This window comes from Fundulus heteroclitus, chromosome 21 (genome assembly GCF_011125445.2).
Source record: "Fundulus heteroclitus isolate FHET01 chromosome 21, MU-UCD_Fhet_4.1, whole genome shotgun sequence".
In the NCBI taxonomy this organism is placed as follows: Eukaryota; Metazoa; Chordata; class Actinopteri; order Cyprinodontiformes; family Fundulidae; genus Fundulus; species Fundulus heteroclitus.
The window spans coordinates 22,812,176-22,835,346 of NC_046381.1; the positions used below are offsets into that span (position 1 = coordinate 22,812,176).

The 23,171-nt window shown below is 40.0% G+C and overlaps 1 protein-coding gene across 6 annotated transcripts in view; it reads right to left on the reverse strand.

Moving 5' to 3' along the window:
• Positions 1-21,751, reverse strand: part of c1ql3a (complement component 1, q subcomponent-like 3a) — an 81,219-nt gene extending 59,468 nt beyond the window's left edge. For 4 of the 6 annotated variants that reach the window (XM_036125486.1, XM_036125485.1, XM_036125487.1 and 1 more), the window contains exon 1: positions 20,920-21,751. In XM_036125486.1, coding sequence (XP_035981379.1) covers positions 20,920-21,510 — 591 coding nt within the window. In that variant the 5' untranslated portion in view covers positions 21,511-21,751. Of the gene's footprint in view, positions 1-823; positions 971-2,160; positions 2,711-20,919 lie in introns of those variants that run through there. The other 2 variants (XM_036125488.1, XM_036125483.1) reach the window with 2 other exon arrangements.
• Between the last annotated feature and the right edge of the window lie 1,420 nt (positions 21,752-23,171).

Genomic DNA, 23,171 nt, shown 5'->3' on the forward strand with positions numbered 1-23,171 from the left:
AGCTAATTGTGCCATTTGATTCAGGTATGTGGGACCAGGGAAACCTCTAAAAGTTTCAGGACACCGGCCCTCAAGGACTGGAGCTTGACTTAATAATACTCTTTAAAAAGAAACAAAATTAAAATTTACAAATGTGAAGGACACAAGACATGTTTTAATATAAATTTTAAAAAATCCATAATATTCAGCAGGGTTAAAGCAAAAATAATCAATTTGACTGACATTTTTTTTCTAGTCAGCCCATATATTCCCGAGCCGTGGACGTCATGCCACCTTAGTAACCTCATTTGCTTATTGTGCAAAGTCCACTTTAACCAAATCTGGTAGTTCCATTGACAATTCAAGGCTTCAGAGCCTTGGTGTCATCCTGGACAGCCCTCGCCATAATCTCCTTCACTTTACACATCCATAACATCACCTGGTTAACTATTTTTGCAGCATCAAGCAAATTCTTCCTTCACACTTTTGCCAAACTGGTCCACAGTCCACTCACCTTTCCACTTTACAATTTCAAAACCCTCCATAAACTGCAGCTAATTTAAAAGACAGCAGCTTGCATCACTACATCATCTTCTTCACACCTGTACATTAACTCCACTGTCACATTCAATATAAATCAATCCTATAATCATACAAGGCCAACAGCAGCCATGGACAAAGAGGGACACATAACCAACACCATCATGACATCATACATTTTAATTTTACACAGATTGCACATTACAATAATCAGTCTCTGCTTTGCCCGTTATTGCTCACCAATTAATTATCACAACTCATGAGTTTATAAAAAGGGATTAACTTTTTTTGAAGTTTATAATAACGGTTATATTTTAGCCCAGTGACCTGTCCAAGATGGACTCTGTGTCCCCACCTCTCGCTCATTGACTGCTGGAGAGTCAACAGCTCATCCACGGTCCTGTGTTACGTCAAGCCGCGTTTCCTCATCAGATAAGGCATGATGTAACACCTGTACGGAAAAGCAGGTATAGAAAATCCATGGATGGGAGGTTACATTTTTAAAAAGTTTAGTAAAACTGTTTAAAGTGTATCAGAAAAAAATTTAACTTGCTTTTAAAGATTAACATTTTTCATTAGAAAAAATGTTATTAAACTTCTGCGTTAAGTTAAATATTGTTTTAAGTAATTTTGGTTGGTTTAGCTTGTCTGTCTGGTAGGTGTTTTTGGGTTGGAGTAAAATCAGTCCATGGATCCACAGGAGGCTTTTTCACACGTTTCTGGTGCGACTCGCTTCTACAGTGTCACTTTACATCGCGCTCCACTCCTTGTAAAAATAACAAATAACTACAAAAACTCTCTGAGGATCGCCTTTCTCCAGTCTCACAGTTAGAACCCGTTCTCCAGTCCATGATGTAGCTGCAGTTTTTTTTTTTTCATTAGTGACTTAGTTTCCTTAATAATCTGTATGCATCAAAATCCTTGTGATTTTATTTAACAAGTGTCCTGGTTCAGCTGTTCATTAGATGGAGCTGCTGCTTATTGACTTACAGCCGCTCTGACTGCAGCTCTGCCTTCTTTGCTTCAGAAAAGCGCAGGTGGAATAATATTTATGATTTTATTTTTTTTTACTTTTACGAATCAGCCCCAGTCAAACCGGGACATCGTTACACATTCCGACCCTTCTTCTTCTTAAAAAAGTGCGTCATGCTAAATTAGCTTAGCTAGTGCGTTACTCTTTCAGTTTTAAATAAAACATAACAGTGAATCATGAGGAGATCCCTGGATCTCCTCATGAATAAACAATGACAGGCAACGTGGCCACAGGTGGAAATAGTTCATTAGTTAACTGCTGGAGCAGATTGACACACTTACCGAGGGAAGTCGTTGTCAGCTGTTCAATCCGCTGAACTTTCTGACCTGGTGGTTCGCATAAATCCAAAGAAACCCTTTGACCACCGATACTCTCATTCATCTGTAGTCAGTTTGAGATGTTCTCCCAAAAGTTAAAATGATGAAACACCAATACCTCAGACTGGCAGATCTCCACTTTGTAAAGACCCGCCCTACTAACATTTTGCGCTTATTTTCCAAATGACGTAATCCGTCGCAGCGACGGAGAACTTTAACCCCTGATAATATTACTTATTTAGATCAGAGGGGGGAGGAATGTATCCCCCCCAGGGATAAAACATGAATGACCAGAGGGGGGGGATATCACAACCAGAGGGGGGGTAAATCCCCCCCATCCCCCCCAGCAAATCGCACCCAGATAATAAGTCACGTTAAGTTAATATACTGTGCCAAAGTAAGTAGGCAGTACTTAAATAAAAAAACAATGCACTTAACATACCTTAGTTTAGCTAACTTTAAAATAAGAGCTCACAAAATGGCATTATGAAAATGTTTTTTTCTATTTCAGTATTTGTAAACAACAATCAACATGCTGTTCATTTTGCAATTTCTCTTGACAGAGACCATCAAAGGTCAAGTTAACCTGAAGAATTTCCAGGTGACAGACAAACAAAATGTGCGATTAATTGTTGAGTCCAAACCCTTTGTTAGCAGTTAGGAGTGCATATATCAAGCCAAACATAAGACAAAGTGCTTGACAGGTTGTGCGAATTTCATCCATGACGATGTTTCCTTCGAGGATGATTGCAATGGTGTTAATCTCTGGTGGTGTGTCCTCAGTCATGACTGTTAGAACGCCAACAGGTACGTGGGTGAAGTCATAGTCTATGTCCAAATCCTGCATTTGGAGTAAAAGAACACAAATAAATTTAGGTAGAAGGCTTACTCTCAGTTACAATTTTACTCACTAAATCATTTACAATAAAGTTTCATATTAAGTAACAAGCAGAATCTTAACCATAATGGTCTGCTTGTGAAAGTAAATCTGTTGGGCTATCATCTAGCTCTGCGACATCAATTACCATAGTTATACTGGCAAAACATGACAAAAAAAACAATTGTAACTTAAGAAAGTATTACAGTTTCAATGAGGAATGTGATTCTGACCAGGAAGAATCCTATTTAAGTGATCTACAAAAGGAAAAACAGAGATAGCGCTTTTAATAAGTGTCAAAACAGTCTGCCATAGGGGACTACATATAAACTGTATTTAGTGCTTTAGTATTTAGGTGTTAAGCCATTCAGGGATATATAGATTAACAGAAGGATTTTAAAGTCTATTCTCTGAGATCCAGGGAGCAAGTGGAAGGACTTCAGAGCCGGGTCCGTGTTCTCTACTTTCTTAGTCTTAAAGGCATACTATGCAACATTTTTCAGTTAATTAATGTGTTCCATACCGTTTTGGATGATTAAATGAGTCATTTCAGGTCGAACAAAGGTTTTCTCGGCCGCCCTGGTGGTCTGTGGGGGAAATACCGCACTTGCAATTGCAAGAGCCCTCGGCCCGCACCCACAGGCTCAGAAGTCTCGTGCAAGACCGCGAGAGTCGGTCTTGCTTTACGGCGAGAACTCCATGTGTTTTTTCCCTGCCATTCACTATATGCACGAGCGAAAGCAACAATAAAGAACCGCGTGTTAACATCAAATAAACATGCAAGCATATCGAGTTTTATTCATATTATTCATATTATTATTATTTTTTTATTTATTTATTTTTTAATGTTGGCGAGACGCTACAGCGGCGAGGCGGCCGCCTCGCCAAGATAGCGCTGCGGGAAGCCTGATGTTCATACTTTCACTGTGTTAGTCATCGTTTGTACTGCCGTTTTTTTTACTTTTCGTTGCGTTCGCCTGTCTGCTAAGCTCAAAACAACCGCGCCTGGCTTGACGGAGAAACCAGAACAGCTGAGCATTTTTATGACAGTGCACTTTTACTTTTGCCCTCTGGGGGGAGCCTCGCTGGAAAAATCAACCCCGGTTGCATAGTATACCTTTAAGCCCCATTTGTACTACCCTTGTTAAACCGATCCATGCCAAGCTCGGTCCGAGCTTCGATCAGTTAACCAAGCCGAGCTTGGTTGTGACGACCGTTTACACATCACGCTATCCCGGTTCCTTGGTTCCTCGCCTCCAAGTGACGATCTGCGGTACTACTGCTCTCTGGGATTGAAGGAGGGACCAAGCAAATCAAAATGGCGGTGCCCGTAACATTTAGGCAGTTAAGCTTGATGATACGTCGTTGTTTGCGGAGAGTCAGGCGAAGACGGCAACTTTTGGTTAATTTACTTGACAGAGTCGGCTTTTGGGAAGTGGATAAGACAAACGAACGTCTAATAAGGATTTACAGATGCAGGAAACAATGACAGACGCTGAAGTTCATCACACTGCTAAGCAGAATCATCACTGGAAACCGTGTGTCACGGTAGGGAAGCTAGTATTTTTTATGAATGTCTGAAATGTCAGCTGACTGTAAGGAGATGACACGGTCTGCTCATGCGCTCTTTGTTATTAGAGAACCGAGCCAGATATTTAGCGCGGTTCGGTTGTGTCTGGCTCGGTTCAGTTCAGTTTGCGTTCCATTTACACTCGATAGTTATCTCGGTTACCGAGCTTGGACTGGTCTCAGCACGGTTAAAAAGGGGGAGTGGAAACGGGGTATTAATGAGGACGCACTATACGATGGTCATATAATTATTAAATTACAAAACAATTACTTGTACTGTAGTAGCAGCTGTAAGAAACAAATAAAACACAACCAAGGGACCCCAAGTATTGACCAGATTTATTCGCTGATAAATCATTCAAACAATCTAACAAAACAGAGAAACAAATGATTACTTGTGTCGTGATTCAGTATAGTGCAGTGTCAATGGGTCATACCTGACTTTCTGTGAACAGTGCAGGCCAGCGTTCCATCATTCCTTTAACTGGAGGCTGTTCTTCCACAATTTCTGTACGTCGCAAAAAAAATGTGTGTTCCATCATTTTCTTCACATCGGCTGAGTCTGGAATCCTTTCCTTTGCTTCACTTTCAAGCCATCTTCTAACAGACTCAAGAGTATCTGCATTTTCACCATCAGGAAAATTTGGCAAGAAATTCGTCTCACTTCTTTTTGGCCTTTTAATGTTACTACATGATGGCGCTCCTCAGGAAAATCCCTAGTCCTCCTGTTGCCATTCACCTGGACTTCGGCCATTCCAGATCTCCTCATTTTTGTACGGAAATTCCCCATCTTAAATTTAATGTTATTCTTCCAACCACAATATCCAGTGGGTGATCCAGCTTCTTTCAGACAGGGATGTTTTGCAATCAGTGCAGAGGCCACGTCTCTACAGTGTTCCTCTGTGGGGACTCGCAGAGACAATGTACATACATTGTCTCTGCCAGTCTTTCTAAGATCACATGTTTCATGTCCTGAGAAACATCCATCCAAGTTCCAGCCTTCATATAGATTAGGTCTCCCTGTCTCAGTCGGAAATTTACATCCACAGAGAATTCTGGAACATCAAATGCAGACGGCCAAGGATCCTGCCTCGTCAACTGAGATTTTTCTTCACTTGTACAGGGCATCCTTGTATCAGATGTGCTTGGTAAGGACAGTATGCCAGAGACTGAAGAGAGAGATTCAAGACTTATAATTTTCAGCGTGGCTCGATCTGGCAGTTCTGAGACATCTGTCAGATTGCAGAGTGCATTGTTAAAAAGTTGGTCTTCAAACTGTAGTTTGAAATCATATGGTAGAGCCAGTTTAACTTTTAAGTGTTCCAAAAGGGACTCAAGGTTGTCTGGTTTCTGATCAAGATTGATTTTTCTAATGTCACAATCAGTGAGAAAGACTCTGATTCACTTCTGTTCCATAGTCCTATAAAGAAAATGGACTATGGTTGACTTCCGGAGAGGTCACACCCAGCACCTGCCACTGACCATCGATGGTGCTGTGGTGGAGAGAGTGAGCAGCACCAAATTCCTGGGGGTGCACATCAGTGAAGACCTCTCCTGGACCACCAACACCGCATCACTGGCAAAAAGAGCTCAGCGCCGCCTGTATTTCCTGCGGAAACTCAGGCAAGCAAGTGCTCCACCAGCCATCATGACCACATTCTACAGAGGCACCATTGAGAGCATCCTCTCCAGCTGTATCACTGTGTGGGGCGGAAGCTGCACTGAATACAACAGGAAAGCCCTGCAACGCATAGTGAACACAGCTGGAAGGATTATTGGTGCTTCACTCCCCTCCCTGAAGGACATTTACATCACCCACCTCATCCGAAAGGCGACCAAAATTGTGAGTGATGCAAGTCACCCCGCTCACAATCTGTTTGACCTACTGCCCTCTGGGAAGAGGTACAGAAGCCTGCGCTCCCGCACCACCAGACTCAGCAACAGCTTCATACACCAAGCTGTTAGGATGCTGAACTCTCTTCCCCCTCCATCCGCAGCTACATAACATCCTGGACATTTGACCCACAGATGGCCGCCTTGCATTGCGTTACTCCACCTGCACACTTTTGCACTTTGAAACTTGTTGTTTTTATCCAGAAAATACAGCACTTACATAATGACTCTTATTAATACTAAAAAACAGAACTTTTGCACTAATATTTTATTTTTGCATTGATATTTATTGACTGTCCATGTACAATTTTAAAACCAAAACTTTTAAAATGAAATATTTTATTGACTGTCCATGTACAATTTTAAAACCAAATTTTGCTGCTTTTATTTATTTATTCACTGCATGTGCCCTCTTATTTACTTTTATCTGAATGTTATGTTGTCTGTGTACTTAGTCTGGTAAATATGTCTTGTCTTCACCGTGGGACAGTGAGAAACGTAATTTCGATCTCATTGTATGTCTGGAGCATATGATGAAATTGACAATAAAAGTTGATTGATTGATTGATTGATTCTGTTCCATAGTCCTATAAAGAAAATAACCATAAAGTGAGTGAAGCTAGCATTACATATATATAAAACAGGTGTCAGTTACTGTGAAAAAGTTCTTTAGACAAAATGTTTTACTTAAATATGAAAAAAAACAAACCTGGATTAACTAAGCTGCGTGAAGCTGACACCCCACGCAGGTAAAAAAAAATTGGCAAATAGACTGAATGGTTTGTGCTGTTTTCGTTTCGGAGATATTAAGGATTATAATTATGGCCAATAACGTCACTATCCCCCGAAGCTGCATAAACTGTAAAAATTGGTTTGTTTTGGATAAAGCTTAGCATAAACAGCACTAAAGCACTCTGGTTTCTTTTGCTCCTGCAGCGGACAGTGACGTAATCGGCCATAATTATAATCCTTAAGGTAAAGTCTGGTTAACAAGTGAAAAAAAAATCAGTGGATCATTATCTATACCTAAAACTAATACGTTCGTGGTGATTTAATGAATTTATCGTTAACCAACAAGAAAATCGCTAATTAATCCATCACTCTCTGCTTCGCATAGAGCACCGGTCGTCGCCATCTTGGATAGTAGCGCGCAGTGACACAACAAATAGAGCCTTGGGACTTGCTCAGTAGCCGACCCCGCGGTGAGACGTCACAAACTGGGAGGTGCAGTATATGGAAGCCTCCACAAAAGTACATTGAAATGAAGATTACTCTTAATAAAAAAACGGATCATTTATTGAACAGTATGTAATAATTTTATATTTAAAGTACTTTCAGCAGTTCGAATTCTGATTTTGACCGGACTTTTCCTTTCATATCTTTGAAATGAAAGCAGCACAAACAATCGTTTTAAGCACACATACCTGCACAAATGAAGCACTAAAAAAAAAAAAACAGACCATTTTGGTTAATTTGGGATCAAGCTCTGCACAAGCGTGCCATTTTTTTTTTTTTTTTATAAAGCGCTCTAGCTTTTTTTTTTTTTTCGCACCTGCGAGGGATGGTGACGTCATCAGCTGAAATTGAAACTTATAATATCTCCGAAACAACAGCAGCACAACAGATAATTTTAACAGCACAAACGAGGCACTTACCATTCAGGCTATTTACCGAAGTTTTTGACCTGGGTGGGGTGTCAGCTACAAGCAACTGATAAAGCTACGTTACTGGGTAACATAGCTTTAACGTAGCATAACTGACACCAAGGCGCGCGGCCGACACGGAGTGCCCCCGGCGCCTTAAATTAAGCTAACACGTTAACTCACATACAACAGAACTATAGCGGCGGAGAAATGTTACAAATTAGTACTACAATGGGGCTCCATGCCAAGTCAAAGCACTTTTATTTAATTCACTAATGTTTAGCTGCTTCTAACGTCTCCTCTGTGAACCCACTGTCAGACATACACTAGTTAACATGCTAACAACAAAGTTGAAGAGTGTGCGTTCTTCAAAAAGTACATTATATTGATAAGATTAAAAACAATTAAACATTAAACATTAAAGCTTTGTACTTACCAAAATCAACGTTCCGTAAGAGCAGCGGGACTATGCATGACATATACTTGACTGTACCTCGAGTGGTAAATGCTCTCGAACCGAAGAAAAAAAATGCGCGCAAACCGTAAATGGACATGCGCACTAGAGAGTGCAGCAGTGTTAGTTAAGTCTCATACAACAAAGCATGCTACTTACTATGAAAATTAGGTTCATATAACTTAATGGAAAAAAGTATGCAGGTAAAAAGTTCAGAAAACTTGGTATGAGAAAGTAAACTTTAAAAACTAGTATAAATTAAGTCAAATACACTATTTTATCTTGAGTCAGGACATTGTTTGCATTTACAGTGTATGCCACTACTCCTTTTTTTACCTTTCTTAGTCTTTCTGAATCCCCCTACGTACGGCAATCATCCTGTAATTTCCAGATCATACATTTAACTCATAGGAAGATACAGATACAGCTCAGATGAGATACAGATGAAGCTCAGGTTTACTGAAAACATGCTTTTGTTATTACATAATTTGTGTGTCTATACTTTATAATGTACAAGTAATTTTATTTTAACTTGTGCATTCTTCAGTTAGTCTAGTCCTCAGGTTCCAGTTCAGTCTGGCACAACAGGTGATGTGCGAAATTCAGTTCCCCTGTGACAATCTGTTCCCCCTGTGTCGGGAGCACGCATTGCAGCCGTTTTCACTGCGCTTCTAATTGATTTGTCGGTAAAACTTATATAATCATGTCAAGGTTATAACGCTCAGTTTTACCGCCAGCTGTTGTTTACAAAATAAGTAAATAAACGAGGTCTTGTTACGCTGTTTTGTGTTATTTTAAATGGCAAGATAATCTGTCTTTTTCCAACTTTTGTCACTTAAGCCTGACAAATAAAAGTAAGTCACCAAACACAGTATTCCAACACGTAGAGTGTATTCATGATTTTACTTTGCCGAAAAAGGAGGATGGCTGATAGCAGGGCACAAAAACTAAGACGTCCTGAAAAGACGAGAGTGTAGACTTACTAGTAAATCCCATTGTAGGCTAATGTAAAATATGACAGATTACTGTATTAAGGAAATGTCTAGTATAGGTACATGCTATCCAGACCCGGCGGCATGGGCGTGCATTGGGGGCCCGTACCCGCCCTGTGAGCCAGCTGTGCCCGCCCTGGACTGGAAGATGTCTTTTTTTTTTTCACCTCGGAGTGGCCATTGTCCTTTTAGTACTATCTTTGATGTGCCAATCATACAATTTAACCAATCAAATCAACGACTGACGGCAACATGCTAGCCAATCACAGCTGGAGTGGGGCGGGACACCGAGTCATAGCCTTCAGTCGCCGCTACGGTTCGGCTGTGGTCACCGTTGGTGTCGGTAGAGCGAGATGGAAATTTGGTTTGATTACCAAACAATTACAAGAAGTGACAACGAAGCAGAGAGTGAGCTGGAAGGAGCGCTATTAATTTATGTTTGAAATGTCAGCACTGAAGTCTAAACTGGAGTAAACATTCACGCTAGGAGGGTTAGCTAGGACAGCTAGCAGGGTTAGCTAGGACAGCTAGGAGCACAAGCTGTTCTGCTCCTTGTTCTCATAGCTGCTGTAATTACAGAACCTCTTCTAGTCAGATATGGGGTAAGGTCACTTCCAATATAAACGTGTACATAAAAGGATAGTTGTGTCCATATTAGTCAGAAGTTGTGCATAACAAACATTTGTAAACTCATAATAATTTAAATTGCATTCAAAAGATACAACATACAGTTTAAATAGTTACAACTTCAATAACTAATAAATACAAATTTCAAGTTTAAATTTGTGCTTTACTCTTTATGAACACAAACAGCAGCGGCTGCTTGAGAATACGGATTTTTTCTTTGAGAATACGAATTCCCAACAGTGGTCTGACGTCACGGTTTCCAAGGCTGGTTAATGGAGCACAGAGTGCGAAGATAGGAGCCGCGCATGCGCTCTTCAGACTGACCGTCTCTGAATGCACCGCGGCCACAGCTTCATTCCAGACAGCGCAGAGTGTCTGATCCATACTCCATTCTGGAAGGTGGCGGTAATGCACCTATAAGTTGTTTGCCAACCGCCATTAACAAAAGAGAAGAAGAAGAAGAAGAAGAAGAAGACAGCGCAGAGATCACAGTGGTAAGTTAAACACTCCCTTTTCTGCTGCTGCTGTTCTTCAAAAGTATGTTTTCAGATCGTTTGAGGCGACAACATTATACTTTTAAGCTTCCCTATTTACAGAGTTGGTGCGTAATAAAAAAAAAAAAAGAGAATTTATTTGTTTTGTGTTTATCAGGCTGACGCGTGTTGCTTTATTAACTCAATAATTGCTGGAATAAATTGTAAATGTCTCCCAAGGATGACAGCAGCATATAAAATGGGCTGAACGATAATTTAATAACAATATATATCAATCGAAAGACGTGTGGCACAATAAGGGGGAAAAAGGGTCGATAAAAGTTGGTTATAGAGACAGTTTTCCTTCCTTCCTCTAAGCCTAATATATTAGTTGATGCTGCAGTCACTGCTTCCTCTCAACCAATCGTAATCGCGGACCCAGGCACACCGTCACAAAGCCCCGCCCTCAACTCAACCACAACACAGAGCACGTGAATATGTCGCAGCAAGGAGTGACGGGGGAAATTGTCCCAAAACGTGGTTTTACTAGTTCGCCAGTCTGACAGAAATAAACCAGTGATTTGTAAAACTTGCAAGGAACCGGTAAAAACAAAGTCTGGTAACGCAACCAACTTTTTTCATCACATAAGCCACACTCGCAGCAGCGTGAGCCGTTTTAGCCCTGCGCGACTCCGCGTCATCTTCTTAGGAATCTTCTGGAAGTTCTTCCAAAACAAAGCAGGTATAGCAACTAAACTGGGCTCCCTTCTTTGTGATAAAATGACAAAGCGTCCAAGCGGCATAAGAACATCATGCATGCAGTAACGTGCTTCATAGTGATGGACATGCTGCTGTTGTCTGCAGTTGAAAAACCTGGCTTCAAACAACTACTCGCCACTCTTGATCCACGATATAAAGTTCCGGGCTGCAATTTTTTCTCTAACAGCGCTCCCTAACAGCGCCGGTCACTTTAGTTTATTCTTTGTCAGTATTTAATAACATCACCCAGGTCTCTAAGTTGAGTCATTTTTCATTAAAAAAAGATCAGTTATGGTTAAAAATGTTGGTTAAATAAGAATTTAATTGGGATTGAGTGTTTGTGTGTGATATATTAAAAGTAAGTCATTTAGCAATATTATAAGAGCCAGGTTTTAAATCTTTTTGATAATTATCTATCGATCAATATGCATTTTTTTATCAATATGCTTTTTTCTATATCGTCCAGCCCTAATATAAAATCTATAAATAAATAAATTCTATAAATGTTTTTCCTATCTAAGTGAGTTTCCTCTGAGTGAGGACACGAACAATTGAGAGAAGAAAGAGGGAAAGAAAACAATAGTAACAATATATGAAAAAAATACAGATATTTATTTTAGAAAAATGTTTTAACTTTGTAACAGAATGAAGGTGTAACATATTCAACAAATTAACAGTTACTAACGTGGTTTAAAACAAAGAAATGACTTCTATTAACATCTTATACAAATAGACAACACATACAAACATACAATTAAAAATAGTTGGAATGGAAATTAATTTACTGATTATTTTATGTATTTTTACAGGTAGTGAAAAAAATAAAATGAAGCAGCATGTGTACATGACTAGAACTGATCTACATTAGGTCAGATGTAGTCATGTCAACTTAAACATGCAGCCAGCTGGAGCAGCTCCCTGTCTTCAGCCGCCAGATGGCCGTTCTCCTCTGGGTCGACCTCCTCATCCTCCACGTCTAGCTGGTCCCCTGCCTCTATACTAATATTGTGGAGGATGCAGCAGGCGGCGATTACTTTTGGGTAAAACGTCAGGCGGACCTACGGCGCCCTTAAGAAGATGGAACGCCACCGTGTCTTCAGACCACCAAAGGCACGCCCAATGACGTCTCTCGCCTTGGCGTGGTGTCTGTTGTAGCATGCCTCCACTTGATCTGTACCAAATATAAAATTAACTTGTAATTTAGCTAATATGCTGATATGTCTTAATCTTCTATCCAATTAATATAATCTGTGTATCAATTGTGTGTCATTGTTGGCTCTATTTAAGGACAAGAAGGTAAGAGATCTTACTGGCAAGCTGTTTCCCTATAGGATGCACAGCAGGCCAGCCAGTAGAGGGTCACCAGCACCTCTATCTCCTGTGGCCATCCATGGACCTTCTGGATGGACAGCAGCAGAAGGAGGAGGATGATGGTGGACCTGTTTAGCCTGAAGGCTGGTTTCAGGTCCACTTCATTAAAAAATATTTGGAGGATCGGCACAGAAGTGATTATCCTCAAATTTTTTGTTTCTGTTTCTTCCTGTAAATAAAAACTGCCAAACGTTACCCTAATTGTTTTTTCAATTCTCACCTTTTCACACCACAAAACTATTTGTAGTTAACGTGCAGATTATTATAGTTCTCAAGAAAGAAAAGGTAAAATGTATAGTAGTAAATGTAACAAATGGCTTCCTTTCTCTGGTATTTCTACCATTTCACTGAAATAATTAACTAACTGCACATAATTTATAGATTAATCACTGTAAAGGTGGGCAAACAGAAATAACTTTTCCTTAATGAACAATGCTGTGAAGGTTAGTAGGTGGAACAAAGTAGCTTAACCCTACTCCCTTTCCTGTTACTAATATATAAAAATTATGTTTTCATTTTAATTCTTTACAGATAAATAGTCACAATTTCAACGTGATCACATGTTTAACACCATCCTCAATGTTGTTTTTTTAAAGATAAAAGTAGGAAATACGCTGTCAATCTTAAAAAGACCCACCAGTTGGCACAGACGCTCAACATCGGACTTTTTATTAAAATTACGCACTAACTCTGTAAACAGGCCACATAGGGAAGCTTAAAAGTATAATGTTCTCACCTCAAACGATCTGAAAACGTACTTTTGAAGAACAACAGCAGCAGAAAAGGGAATGTTTAACTTACCACTGTGAGCTCTGCGCTGTCTGGAATGAAGCTGCAGCCGCTGTGCATTCAGAGACGGTCAGTCTGAAGAGCGCATGCGCGGCTCCTATCTTCGCACTCTGTGCTCCATTAACCAGCCTTGGAAACCGTGACGTCAGACCACTGTTGTGAATTCGTATTCTCAAAGAAAAAATCTGTATTCTCAAGCAGCCGCTGCTGTTTGTGTTCATAAAGAGTAAAGCACAAATTTAAACATGAAATTTGTATTTATTAGTTATTGAAGTTGTAACTATTTAAACTGTATGTTGTATCTTTTGAATGCAATTTAAATTATGAGTTTACACATGTTTGTTATGCACAACTTCTGACTAATATGGACACAACTATCCTTTTATGTACAAGTTTATTTAGGAAGTGATCTTACCCCATAGTCAGAATTGTTACTTCAGTCAGTGTTCAAGCCTGACACCAGTGCTCATGTTTATTAGTGTGTAGCTTATGCTGGACTTTTGAGTTAAGACACAGCTCTACAGGTTACCCTATGTCACTGTTAGTTTCCAGTAACCCAAACCAGCATAAAACCTGCCCAACTTAAAATAAAAAAACAAGCCCAAATCTCAAACTCTCTCATGTTAAAAGCAGAAAACTATTAAACACATAAGAACATGCCATTAGCACACAACTGCGCTGAAGCAAAGAAAAAAACTGTGCATATATTGGCTCTAAACAAAATGTACAATCAGACAACCAAATAACACACAAGATCTCTTTAACAATCAGGATATATCAACCGGAAAAAAATTAATTATAAATAGCTTCCCAACATGAGTTGTCAATCTACCTTAATATAAACTTAATTTCTATCAGTATAGCTCAATTAAACATTTGTCTTACACGCAGTCATGATAATATTTTTAATATTTTTAAGTTGATAAGTAGAACTCAACCCCTCTTGGGCGTTTACACTGACCAAACACTTGATTAACCATTATTCTTTTCTTGTTTTATTATAACAATCAATATTATTCATTATAACTATTATTCATTGATGATGTCAGATCGACAGATTCAACTTATTTAAAAAATAAATAGTGACTATTTTGATATATTTTGTTACTAATTCTTACTAAAAGCCTAACAAATGTTATGAAAAGCTTCTGAAATTTTTTTACAATCTGCCCATAAGCAATTTTTTTCCCAGCTCAATGTGTTCAAAAGCCTATTTGGTTGGAAACCTGCCTCATTTGGCAACACTGACTACACTATTGCTATTTGTTTGTTCGTTACAGTAGTCCCGGAGCCACTGTTCAGCCTGAAGCATATATATATATATATATATAATCCCTTGGCCTCCCCTGGGATTGCGCAATCCCATGTTAACTGCGCTGGCTTCCATTCTGTGAATGCATCCTCCTGTCTCTAGATCATAAATTCAATTGTTCAAACAGTTATGAGCTGATTTTCCACAATTTAATATGTGGATTACGAATTGTGTTTTGGTCATCAAACTGTGTGCAGGTAACATGTTTTTGTGCTGCTGCGCGAACATAAAAGGCAAAGAGCTGGTTGTAGGTGAGGCCGGCAGTTCCTTGGCCTCTAGGCAGGGGGCGCTCAAGGAGCACCGCTCCTGATCCCAAAACTGTAGAGTGACAGCAAGTTATGGATGTATTATTAGCAAGTTTTGCTAAACAAGTAAAGCACTTAAAAAGACTCTAAACATACAGCCGGAACAGGACTGATCAGGGAAGGCTTTCCTCCCTGGCAGTGAGCTCCATTGAGACTGAGAGACTTTTAAAACTGAAGAAGATAAAGAGAACTTTTACTGGAAAATGAAGATATTTTTGTGCAGAAAGAGCTGCGCATGGACTTAATTTATATGTAGAGGTAAGACAGCGATAATTATTCATATTTTGTTTCTGTAATGAAATGTGCGTAATGTGGGTTATAGTTTTAGAATGTGTTACAAATGCAGAAATCCATCATAACTCATAAACTGTTACAGTCAAATGACAAATAATTTATTTTTATTTTTTCATCAAAAAATCTATATTTTTCCATGTCTCTTGGTGAATTAATTTGGCTCAATCAGTCGCCTTCAGCACTTTGCAACGAGTCTACTCTGTAGAGTGTATATATTTGTAAATCTGACTCTGATGACGTCAGTGCCTCACCAGCTATGAACCCTACCGCACGTCACTGACTACAACCACCACCACCATATTTTACATCAGACACCGGAGCAGATGAAGGGCCTGCTGTTGGGAACATGTCAGTCAGTTTGACACATTTCGCAGCGTCCGTTTGAAGAACTCGTTTCTTTTTTTTGCGCAGTTTTTCTGCGCCTCCCTTGCGTTTCTTATCCATTACTACTGTGAACACCGCTGCACAAAGTTCCACATGGAGCGTGAAGGTGTTTTTCTACTTTATGATTGGCCTAGCCCTTTAGACTGTCAGGGATGATAACCAATGGGCAGCAGTAGCCTGTGGTAAGGGCCGGATGATCGGAACAGACTCTTGCGCTGCTGATTTTATTTTTCTTCATGCTTTATGCAAATATAAAGAGGCCGATATATAAAATAATAATAATAATAATAATAATAATAATAATACATGTCGGGTCTGCCGGCCCAAACAGCATGTCGGCCCACCGGGAAAATGCCCGATTACCAGTCCATGCCTATATATATATATATATATATATATATATATATATATATATATATTAGGGCTGGGCAACGATTAAAATTTTTAATCGCGATTAATCGCATAATTTGCATGATTAATCATGATTAATCGCATTGTATGTGCAAGCTCCAAGAATGAGTTCAAAAGTAGTGTAAAGAGCACTTTTATTTTAATGTTCTGCTGCCATATGAACAAAAGTGTTGTAACATTTGTAGCACTTATTTTATACTGGATATTTTCAACCCATCTATTGAATTTTGTGCACTAGTTGATCTTTTCTTCATAAGAGAACAGCAAGCACTGCAGCCAAAATATGGCCTTTTTTGACCTGCTGTATATTAGCCAGTCCCTAAGCTTGATGTATCATGAAACTGTTGACCTTTTGGGTTTTGTGGTTTTTATTTTATTATTACAATTAAATAATAATAATAATAATAATAATAATAATAATGTTATGTTCAGTGTTTTTTCGCTAATCCACCTCTTATATATTTCAATCCTTATGTAATTTTGTCTGTGTTGTGTGCACCTGCCTGTTGCTTTAATCCTATAAATTTCCCCATCGTGGGATAAAAAAGGATTAGCTAATGTTATCTTATCTTAAATAACACTTTTTAATATATGTACTGGGTTCTTTCAAGGTCTTAATTACATGTTATGTGTGGGCTCCAGTAACATCCATCCATCCATCCATCCATCCATCCATCCATCCATCCACTGATCTACCTGGATGTTCCCTGGAGGACTGAAACGCCTCAGTCAGAGACGTCTGTGGGTCTGTCGGGGCAATGACAGAAGTTTCGTCTCCTCTCTCCGTTTCTGGGGCTCGACGTTTTCATGTTTTTTCACGTGCTTAGATAAATTTGTTGTGTTTCCACTGAAATGAACCGGCTTTTTACAAAACATACAGCTTGATTTCATTTACGGTATTAAAATAAAGCCAAACGGTGCTACTTCCCCTGTTCATGTTTTTTCGCTGCTGCGGTCTCTCTCAGCTGTTTCTTTGTTAAGCTTGTGTGAGAGCTGAGTGGGCGGGCCAGGCTGAGCCTGCGTGCTGATTGGCTGGCGCCGCTGAGCCATGTACGAGAGGGGAGGGGGAGCGGGAGAGTGCTGCCGTGACAGCGCTCTGCAGTCAGCGCGCCTGCTGACTGACACTGACTGAAAGCATGTGAGCAACATGCGTTAATGCGCGATAAAATAAATATCGCCGTTAATAGTTAATGAATTAACGCGAAATTAACGCGTTAACTTGCCCAGCCCTAATATATATATATATATAGGCCGCCTATAGCGATTGCTATAGGCGAGCTAGGCAATTGCCTAGGGCGACAAATGTGTTGGGGGCGCCCTCTAGCGTCGCCCTTAGGCTTACTTCCCATTAATCATACAATTAGAAAAAAAAGCGAATTAAACCGGTTATGAAGCGTACATCAGTTTGACTTAACCTTACGTATATATATAGCAAAATATGAACAAATAAAAATACCACCGATTTTTTTTATTTTCTTTTTCACATTTAAGAGAAAATTGGAAAAGATTCTGATCACTTTTCAAGCGCCCTCCAACCCGGAAGTCGTGACGTCAGAACGGGAGCGTTCATCTCAACATGGCGGATTACAGCACTACATGCGATAGCCAAAACAAGAAATCTGAAAGCGAAATTTCGACTTCAACCGAGCGATTCCTACCAGGAGACCATTCTGATGTATGGGAGGAAGAATATTTGTGTCTGGAGCCTCACATGTTCCACCCAGACGTTTCAGATGAAGAGAAGGCAGCAGACGAACAACAGCGAGTCGGACAAGGAGTGGAGATTGGACGGCGGGAGATTAGATGAATGGTAGGACAAGTTTTTTCTTTTAACTACACAGTTCAAATATTTTTTTGCATGTTGACATCATTTTCTTTTAGGCACCATAGATATTTAATGACTAAAATGCCGGTGTTGTGCGAAATTCAGTTCCCCTGTGTAAATCTCCCCCCCCCCCCTTTGTCGGGAGCGCGCATTGCAGCCGTTGTCACGGAGCTTATAATTGATTTTTCGATAAAACAACGCATATAATTATATCAAGGTTGTAACATTAGTTTAATCGGCAGCTGTCTACAAAATTATAAAATAAAAATAAATAAACGAGGTCTTCTTACGCTGTTTTGTGTTATTTTAAACGCAAAGATAATCGGTCTTTTGTCACTTTTATTGAGCCGAAGTGACACGTAAATTTCTCCACTGTGAGATCAATAAAGTCTATCTTATCTTAAATAAAGAGATGAGGACAAACTGTATCACTAAAATGAATGAGCATTTATTTACAACTAAAAATGAATTTATGCCATGGCCTAGTTAGGCCCAATGATGAGGTGCTACTTATCATAAAGAATCACTTGACAACATTTTAAAAACAGTATCTGTACATTAATATTTAGCCTACCTACATACTAGCATAACAAAAGTCAAAAATAATATATCAAAAATATACACTGAGTAATATTGAGGCCTAAATATTTCCTGAAATGTAAATCAATTTCAATATACAAATATACAATTAATCAATCTTATTTTTTAGGTGTTCCTGTTCTCACTGCCAATAATGGATTCTGCGAGAGAGTGCATCTGTTGCCAGGAAATCAGCTTGGTTGTTGCTAAGATTGAAGAAGCCAGAGAGGATATGGATGGAGAAACCCCTGACACAGACTATCCTGGCATGGAAGCGGTGTGTCTAAATATTTGGACATTGCAGGTTGCTTGGTCCCAATACAAGCAACAGCATAGGCATATAGCCTATAGACAATTTGTGAGATGGTGTTGGGACTATTTAGGCAAAGATACCAGGGCTGTGATACCCTCGTGTGCAGTCAGCTGTATAAGGGCCCACTCCCACTCCCCCCCCCCCCCCCCCCCAGGACATGAAGATGACTTTACCTTTAGAGGTCACCTGTTGGCAGTTAAAAAAAATACCCAAGCTGAAAGAATAAAATCTAAAACATACGTGTAAACAAAATTGTTGTGGTTATTATGTAATATAAGCAATTACTAATAAAATTATTTCATGGTCTTTTTGAAAATCGACTGAATGAGAGATTGATGGCATCATCTTTTGTTGGTTTCACAAATTAACTTGTCAGTGATGGGGGCTCTGATGCTGCATCAACCTGCTTAGTTTTTATTTTCTCCAGCTCTGCTAGCAGCATCTAAAAAAAAAAAAGCAGCAGTGGGTAAAATTTCTCATAATCTTTTTTGATTGCTGGGGTGCATTTACACACAAGTGAATAAACAGATACAGGAAAGTCAAAAGACAACACAAAAAAAGACAGAGTGAAGTAATTAGTATAGCAGTGGTGATTCCTGACAAAGATTATTTCAAAAAGGACATCTAATTGTCTCAGTATATATGCAGCAGAATTATGTGCTATATTAATAGCTTGAGAATGGGTGGAGGATACTAATATAAATAAAATATTTTGTAGTGATTATCTGCATTGAGTATTCAAAATGGATTTACAAATAATCATCAAAATCCTGTTTATTAGTTATACTTTACCTAAGTGTCCTTACAGATGGTTAAGAGTGTTTTTGCACAGTCCTAACTTTGAGTGTGTAATAAATTATTTAAAATAATAAAAAATAAAAGGTTCTGAAACCTATTCTGGTATTTGTTGTCTATGCATCACTCCATGCTAAGTTACAGTTTTTTTCTGAATGCTTAAACACAACCCTTGATTCTTATAGCACAATTTCTAAAACTATTAATACTTATAGCAAATCCACTCACTCAATTTGCAACACACACTTTGCACAACTGTAGGCACAATTCACCGCACAGCACTCTTTGTGGAACTGTAAACACAACTCAATGAAGCACTAAACAGATGCTGAAAACAGTACTGGTATTTCGCACGGCAAAGGCGAGGGGGGGCGCAAAACTCAATCTCGCCTAGGGCAACCAAAGGGCTAGAACCGGCCCTGTATATATATATCCATCCATCCATTTTCCATACTGCTTAATCCCTCATGGGGTCGCGGGGGTTGCTGGTGCCTATCTCCAGCTGTCAATGGGCGACACCCTGGACAGGTCGCCAGTCTGTTGCAGGGCAACACAGAGAGACAAACAGGACAAACAACCATTCACACCTAAGGACAATTTAGAGAAGCCAATTAACCTAACAGTCATGTTTTTGGACTGTGGGAGGAAGCTGGAGTACCAGGAGAGAACCCATGCATGCACAGGGAAAACATGCAAACTCCATGCAGAAAGACCCAGGGGTGTACTCGAACCCAGGACCTTCTTGCTGCAAGGCAACAGCGCTACCCACTCCGCCACTACCCACCCCACTGTGCAGCCCATATATATATATATATATATATATATATATATATATATATATATATATATATATATATATATATATATATATATATATATATATAAAATACATCTGTATATTATTTTTTCTTTTTAAAGTGTGCCCCCCTAAAAAAATGGAATGCCTCCCATGTAATTTGTTTCTGCAGCCGGGTCTGATGCTATCACATAATTTTGGAGAAGTTGGAGACATTTGCTCTTTATTTCCCAAAGTTTTCGGGGGGAGGAGAGGATATAATGGATATTTCAGATGCCTGAAAGACCGCGTTTATGTACTTTATTTTACATTTTGTAAACATAATTTACTGACAAATCAATTAGAAGCCCCGTGAAAACGGCTGCAATGCGCGCTCCCGACACAGGAGGGGGAACAGATTTTCACAGGGGAACTGAATTTCGCACAACACCGGCACTCAGGTCCCAGCTCAGAACCGCGCGTATAGTACTTATAGGCTACAAATGTAGCTTATTGTATTATTTGAACTGAAAGACTCAGTTAAAAAGACTGTTATCAAGGCATTTAACAGAACTCTGCTTGTTGCCCTCCAACCCCCAGTTTGTCTTACCTGGTTGTTTTTGCAAAGATCTGCCCACATACTGGTGCCATCTCCCCCGCGCATTAGAACGTGGTATGTGAAGAAATAAATCCCAGGGATGGAACACGTGAACTTTCCAGAAGTTGGATCGTAGTGGTTTCCCAAATTGGTCACAACATCATCAAATTTGAGCACTTCGTATCCTTCGTGCTGCTTTTTCAGCCCAGCATAAAATGCTATCTTTGGCACGGTGCTGTAGGTAGTCGCGCTGATTACGCCAGCAACTGCGTTGGTTTCCAGGGCTCCTGTTAAACCAGGTCTTCCTGGTTCACCTTTATTCCCCGGTGGGCCGACTGGACCGGGGGGTCCCGGTTCACCTGGGGTTCCCTTTGGTCCCATTTTACCCGGACAACCCGGCTCTCCCCTCGGTCCCTGGATTGAAGTGGGTAACGACGGCAGGAGGCTGTTGTCCGGGACCGCGTCTGGAGAGCCGGCGCTGCTTGCAGTGCTTGTTCCGTATTGATCGCACACCATTCTACATGCACCGAGCATCTCGTAGTGCGCTAAAGGTCCAGCTGAGCTCACCAGAACTGGGATAAGGACAACCAAAACCAGAACCATAATTATCCCAATGACCCCCGCTGCCACGACTCGCTTCCTGCCAGAGAGCCGCGAAAGCGCAGGACGTTCCTGATGTCTGCTTTTGGGGGGAATTTTGGCAGATTTAAGAGGCGAAACTAACGAGACAAAACTTGCTTGGTTTTACGATAAGAGACGTTTTGAAAGAAATCCTGCCGTCTTTGTTCGTCGCACGTTTACCTGTTGCTTAGCAGGGAAATCCACACAACAGAAAAATTCTGATTCCTGGACTTCAGTATAGTATTTGACCTGCAGATAAATAAAATCTAAAATAGAGAGACAGAGAGAGGGAGTGTGTGTGTGTGTGTGTGTGTCAGAGAGAGAGAGAGACAGAGAGAGAGAGAGTCAGAGAGACAGAGAGACAGAGATAGAGAATAAATCTATATGTGTGTGGAGAGTTGTGTGTCTGTATCTCGATTTGTGCGTGTGCAGTGGGATTTCAAAATGTGTAAATACATCTGTAAATGTGTGAGGAGATTTGTGTGTCTGTACAATCTGCAAATGTGTAAAACTACTTGTGTGTAATCCGTTTTGCAAATGTGTAAAAAATCCACAAATATGTATTCAGATCTGCAAATGTGTACTGAGATTTGCAAATGTGTTAAAAATCCACAAATCTGTATTCAGATCTGCAAATGTGTACTGAGATTTGCAAATGTGTAAAAAATCCACAAATCTGTATTCAGATCTGCAAATGTGTACTGAGATTTGCAAATGTGTACTGTCAAAATACCTCTAAAATCGGTGGTGTGGTGAGCTCAACCATATTCTCTATCATTCAAAATTAAGAGATAATTTGGAAATTAAAGGTATTACATAAAAAATATAAAATTAAGAGCTCTTTAATTGTGTATTTAAATTGATTGTTTTCTTTTTATTAAACTGCATGTTTTGACTGATTGTTTTTCTTTCTTAAAAAGATCAAGCATTCATGTATTAAATTAGTGAAATGATGATTATTTTAGTGCAGTCCAAGTGTCAGACAGGCTAAGGAGAAAAAAGTTTGTGGAAAAAGGAAGTAGCGCTTGGAAGGAGACTGCAGCTGCTGGCTACAGGAAATCTGCCGAGAAGAAAAGAGGAAGTGGAATCAGACAGTTTGGTTCAATGACCTGCTGCCTGGGGTCGGAGAAAGAGGAGCGAAAACTTTTGACTCGGCCAGATATCTGCTTAGGGTGAAAAGTTTATGAGGTGATAAGGTACTGGGTGCAAGTGTTCGGTGGAGACAGGGGGGGGGTTGAGGTTTGCAACCTCCCAACGGCTCTCTCAGCATATAAAAGAAGGGTGATTTGGGTACTCGTTGCTCAGATTCTCATCTCAGAAGACATCCAGCGCGGAGCAGAAGAGAAGAAGACCCAAGACGGAAGGATGATCGTGGAGCCAAAGGAAGAACACGGCGCCCGTGTCTCTGAGAACCGCCGAGACTGAGTCAGATTATCTATTTTTCGTGTTTTTCCACAATTCGGGGCCAACGATCTGCAAATCCTGTCAAGAAGAACTGCTGTGGTTTTGACCTGGTTGATGAGAAGATCCTAGATGTCCAGAAGATGCGAGTTGCACCCATGAGATGTCAGCTCTGCAGTTAGACCAACCTCTCAAGCCAAGGAGACGCACCTCAGGCACGGACATCAAGGCAGAGACTCAAG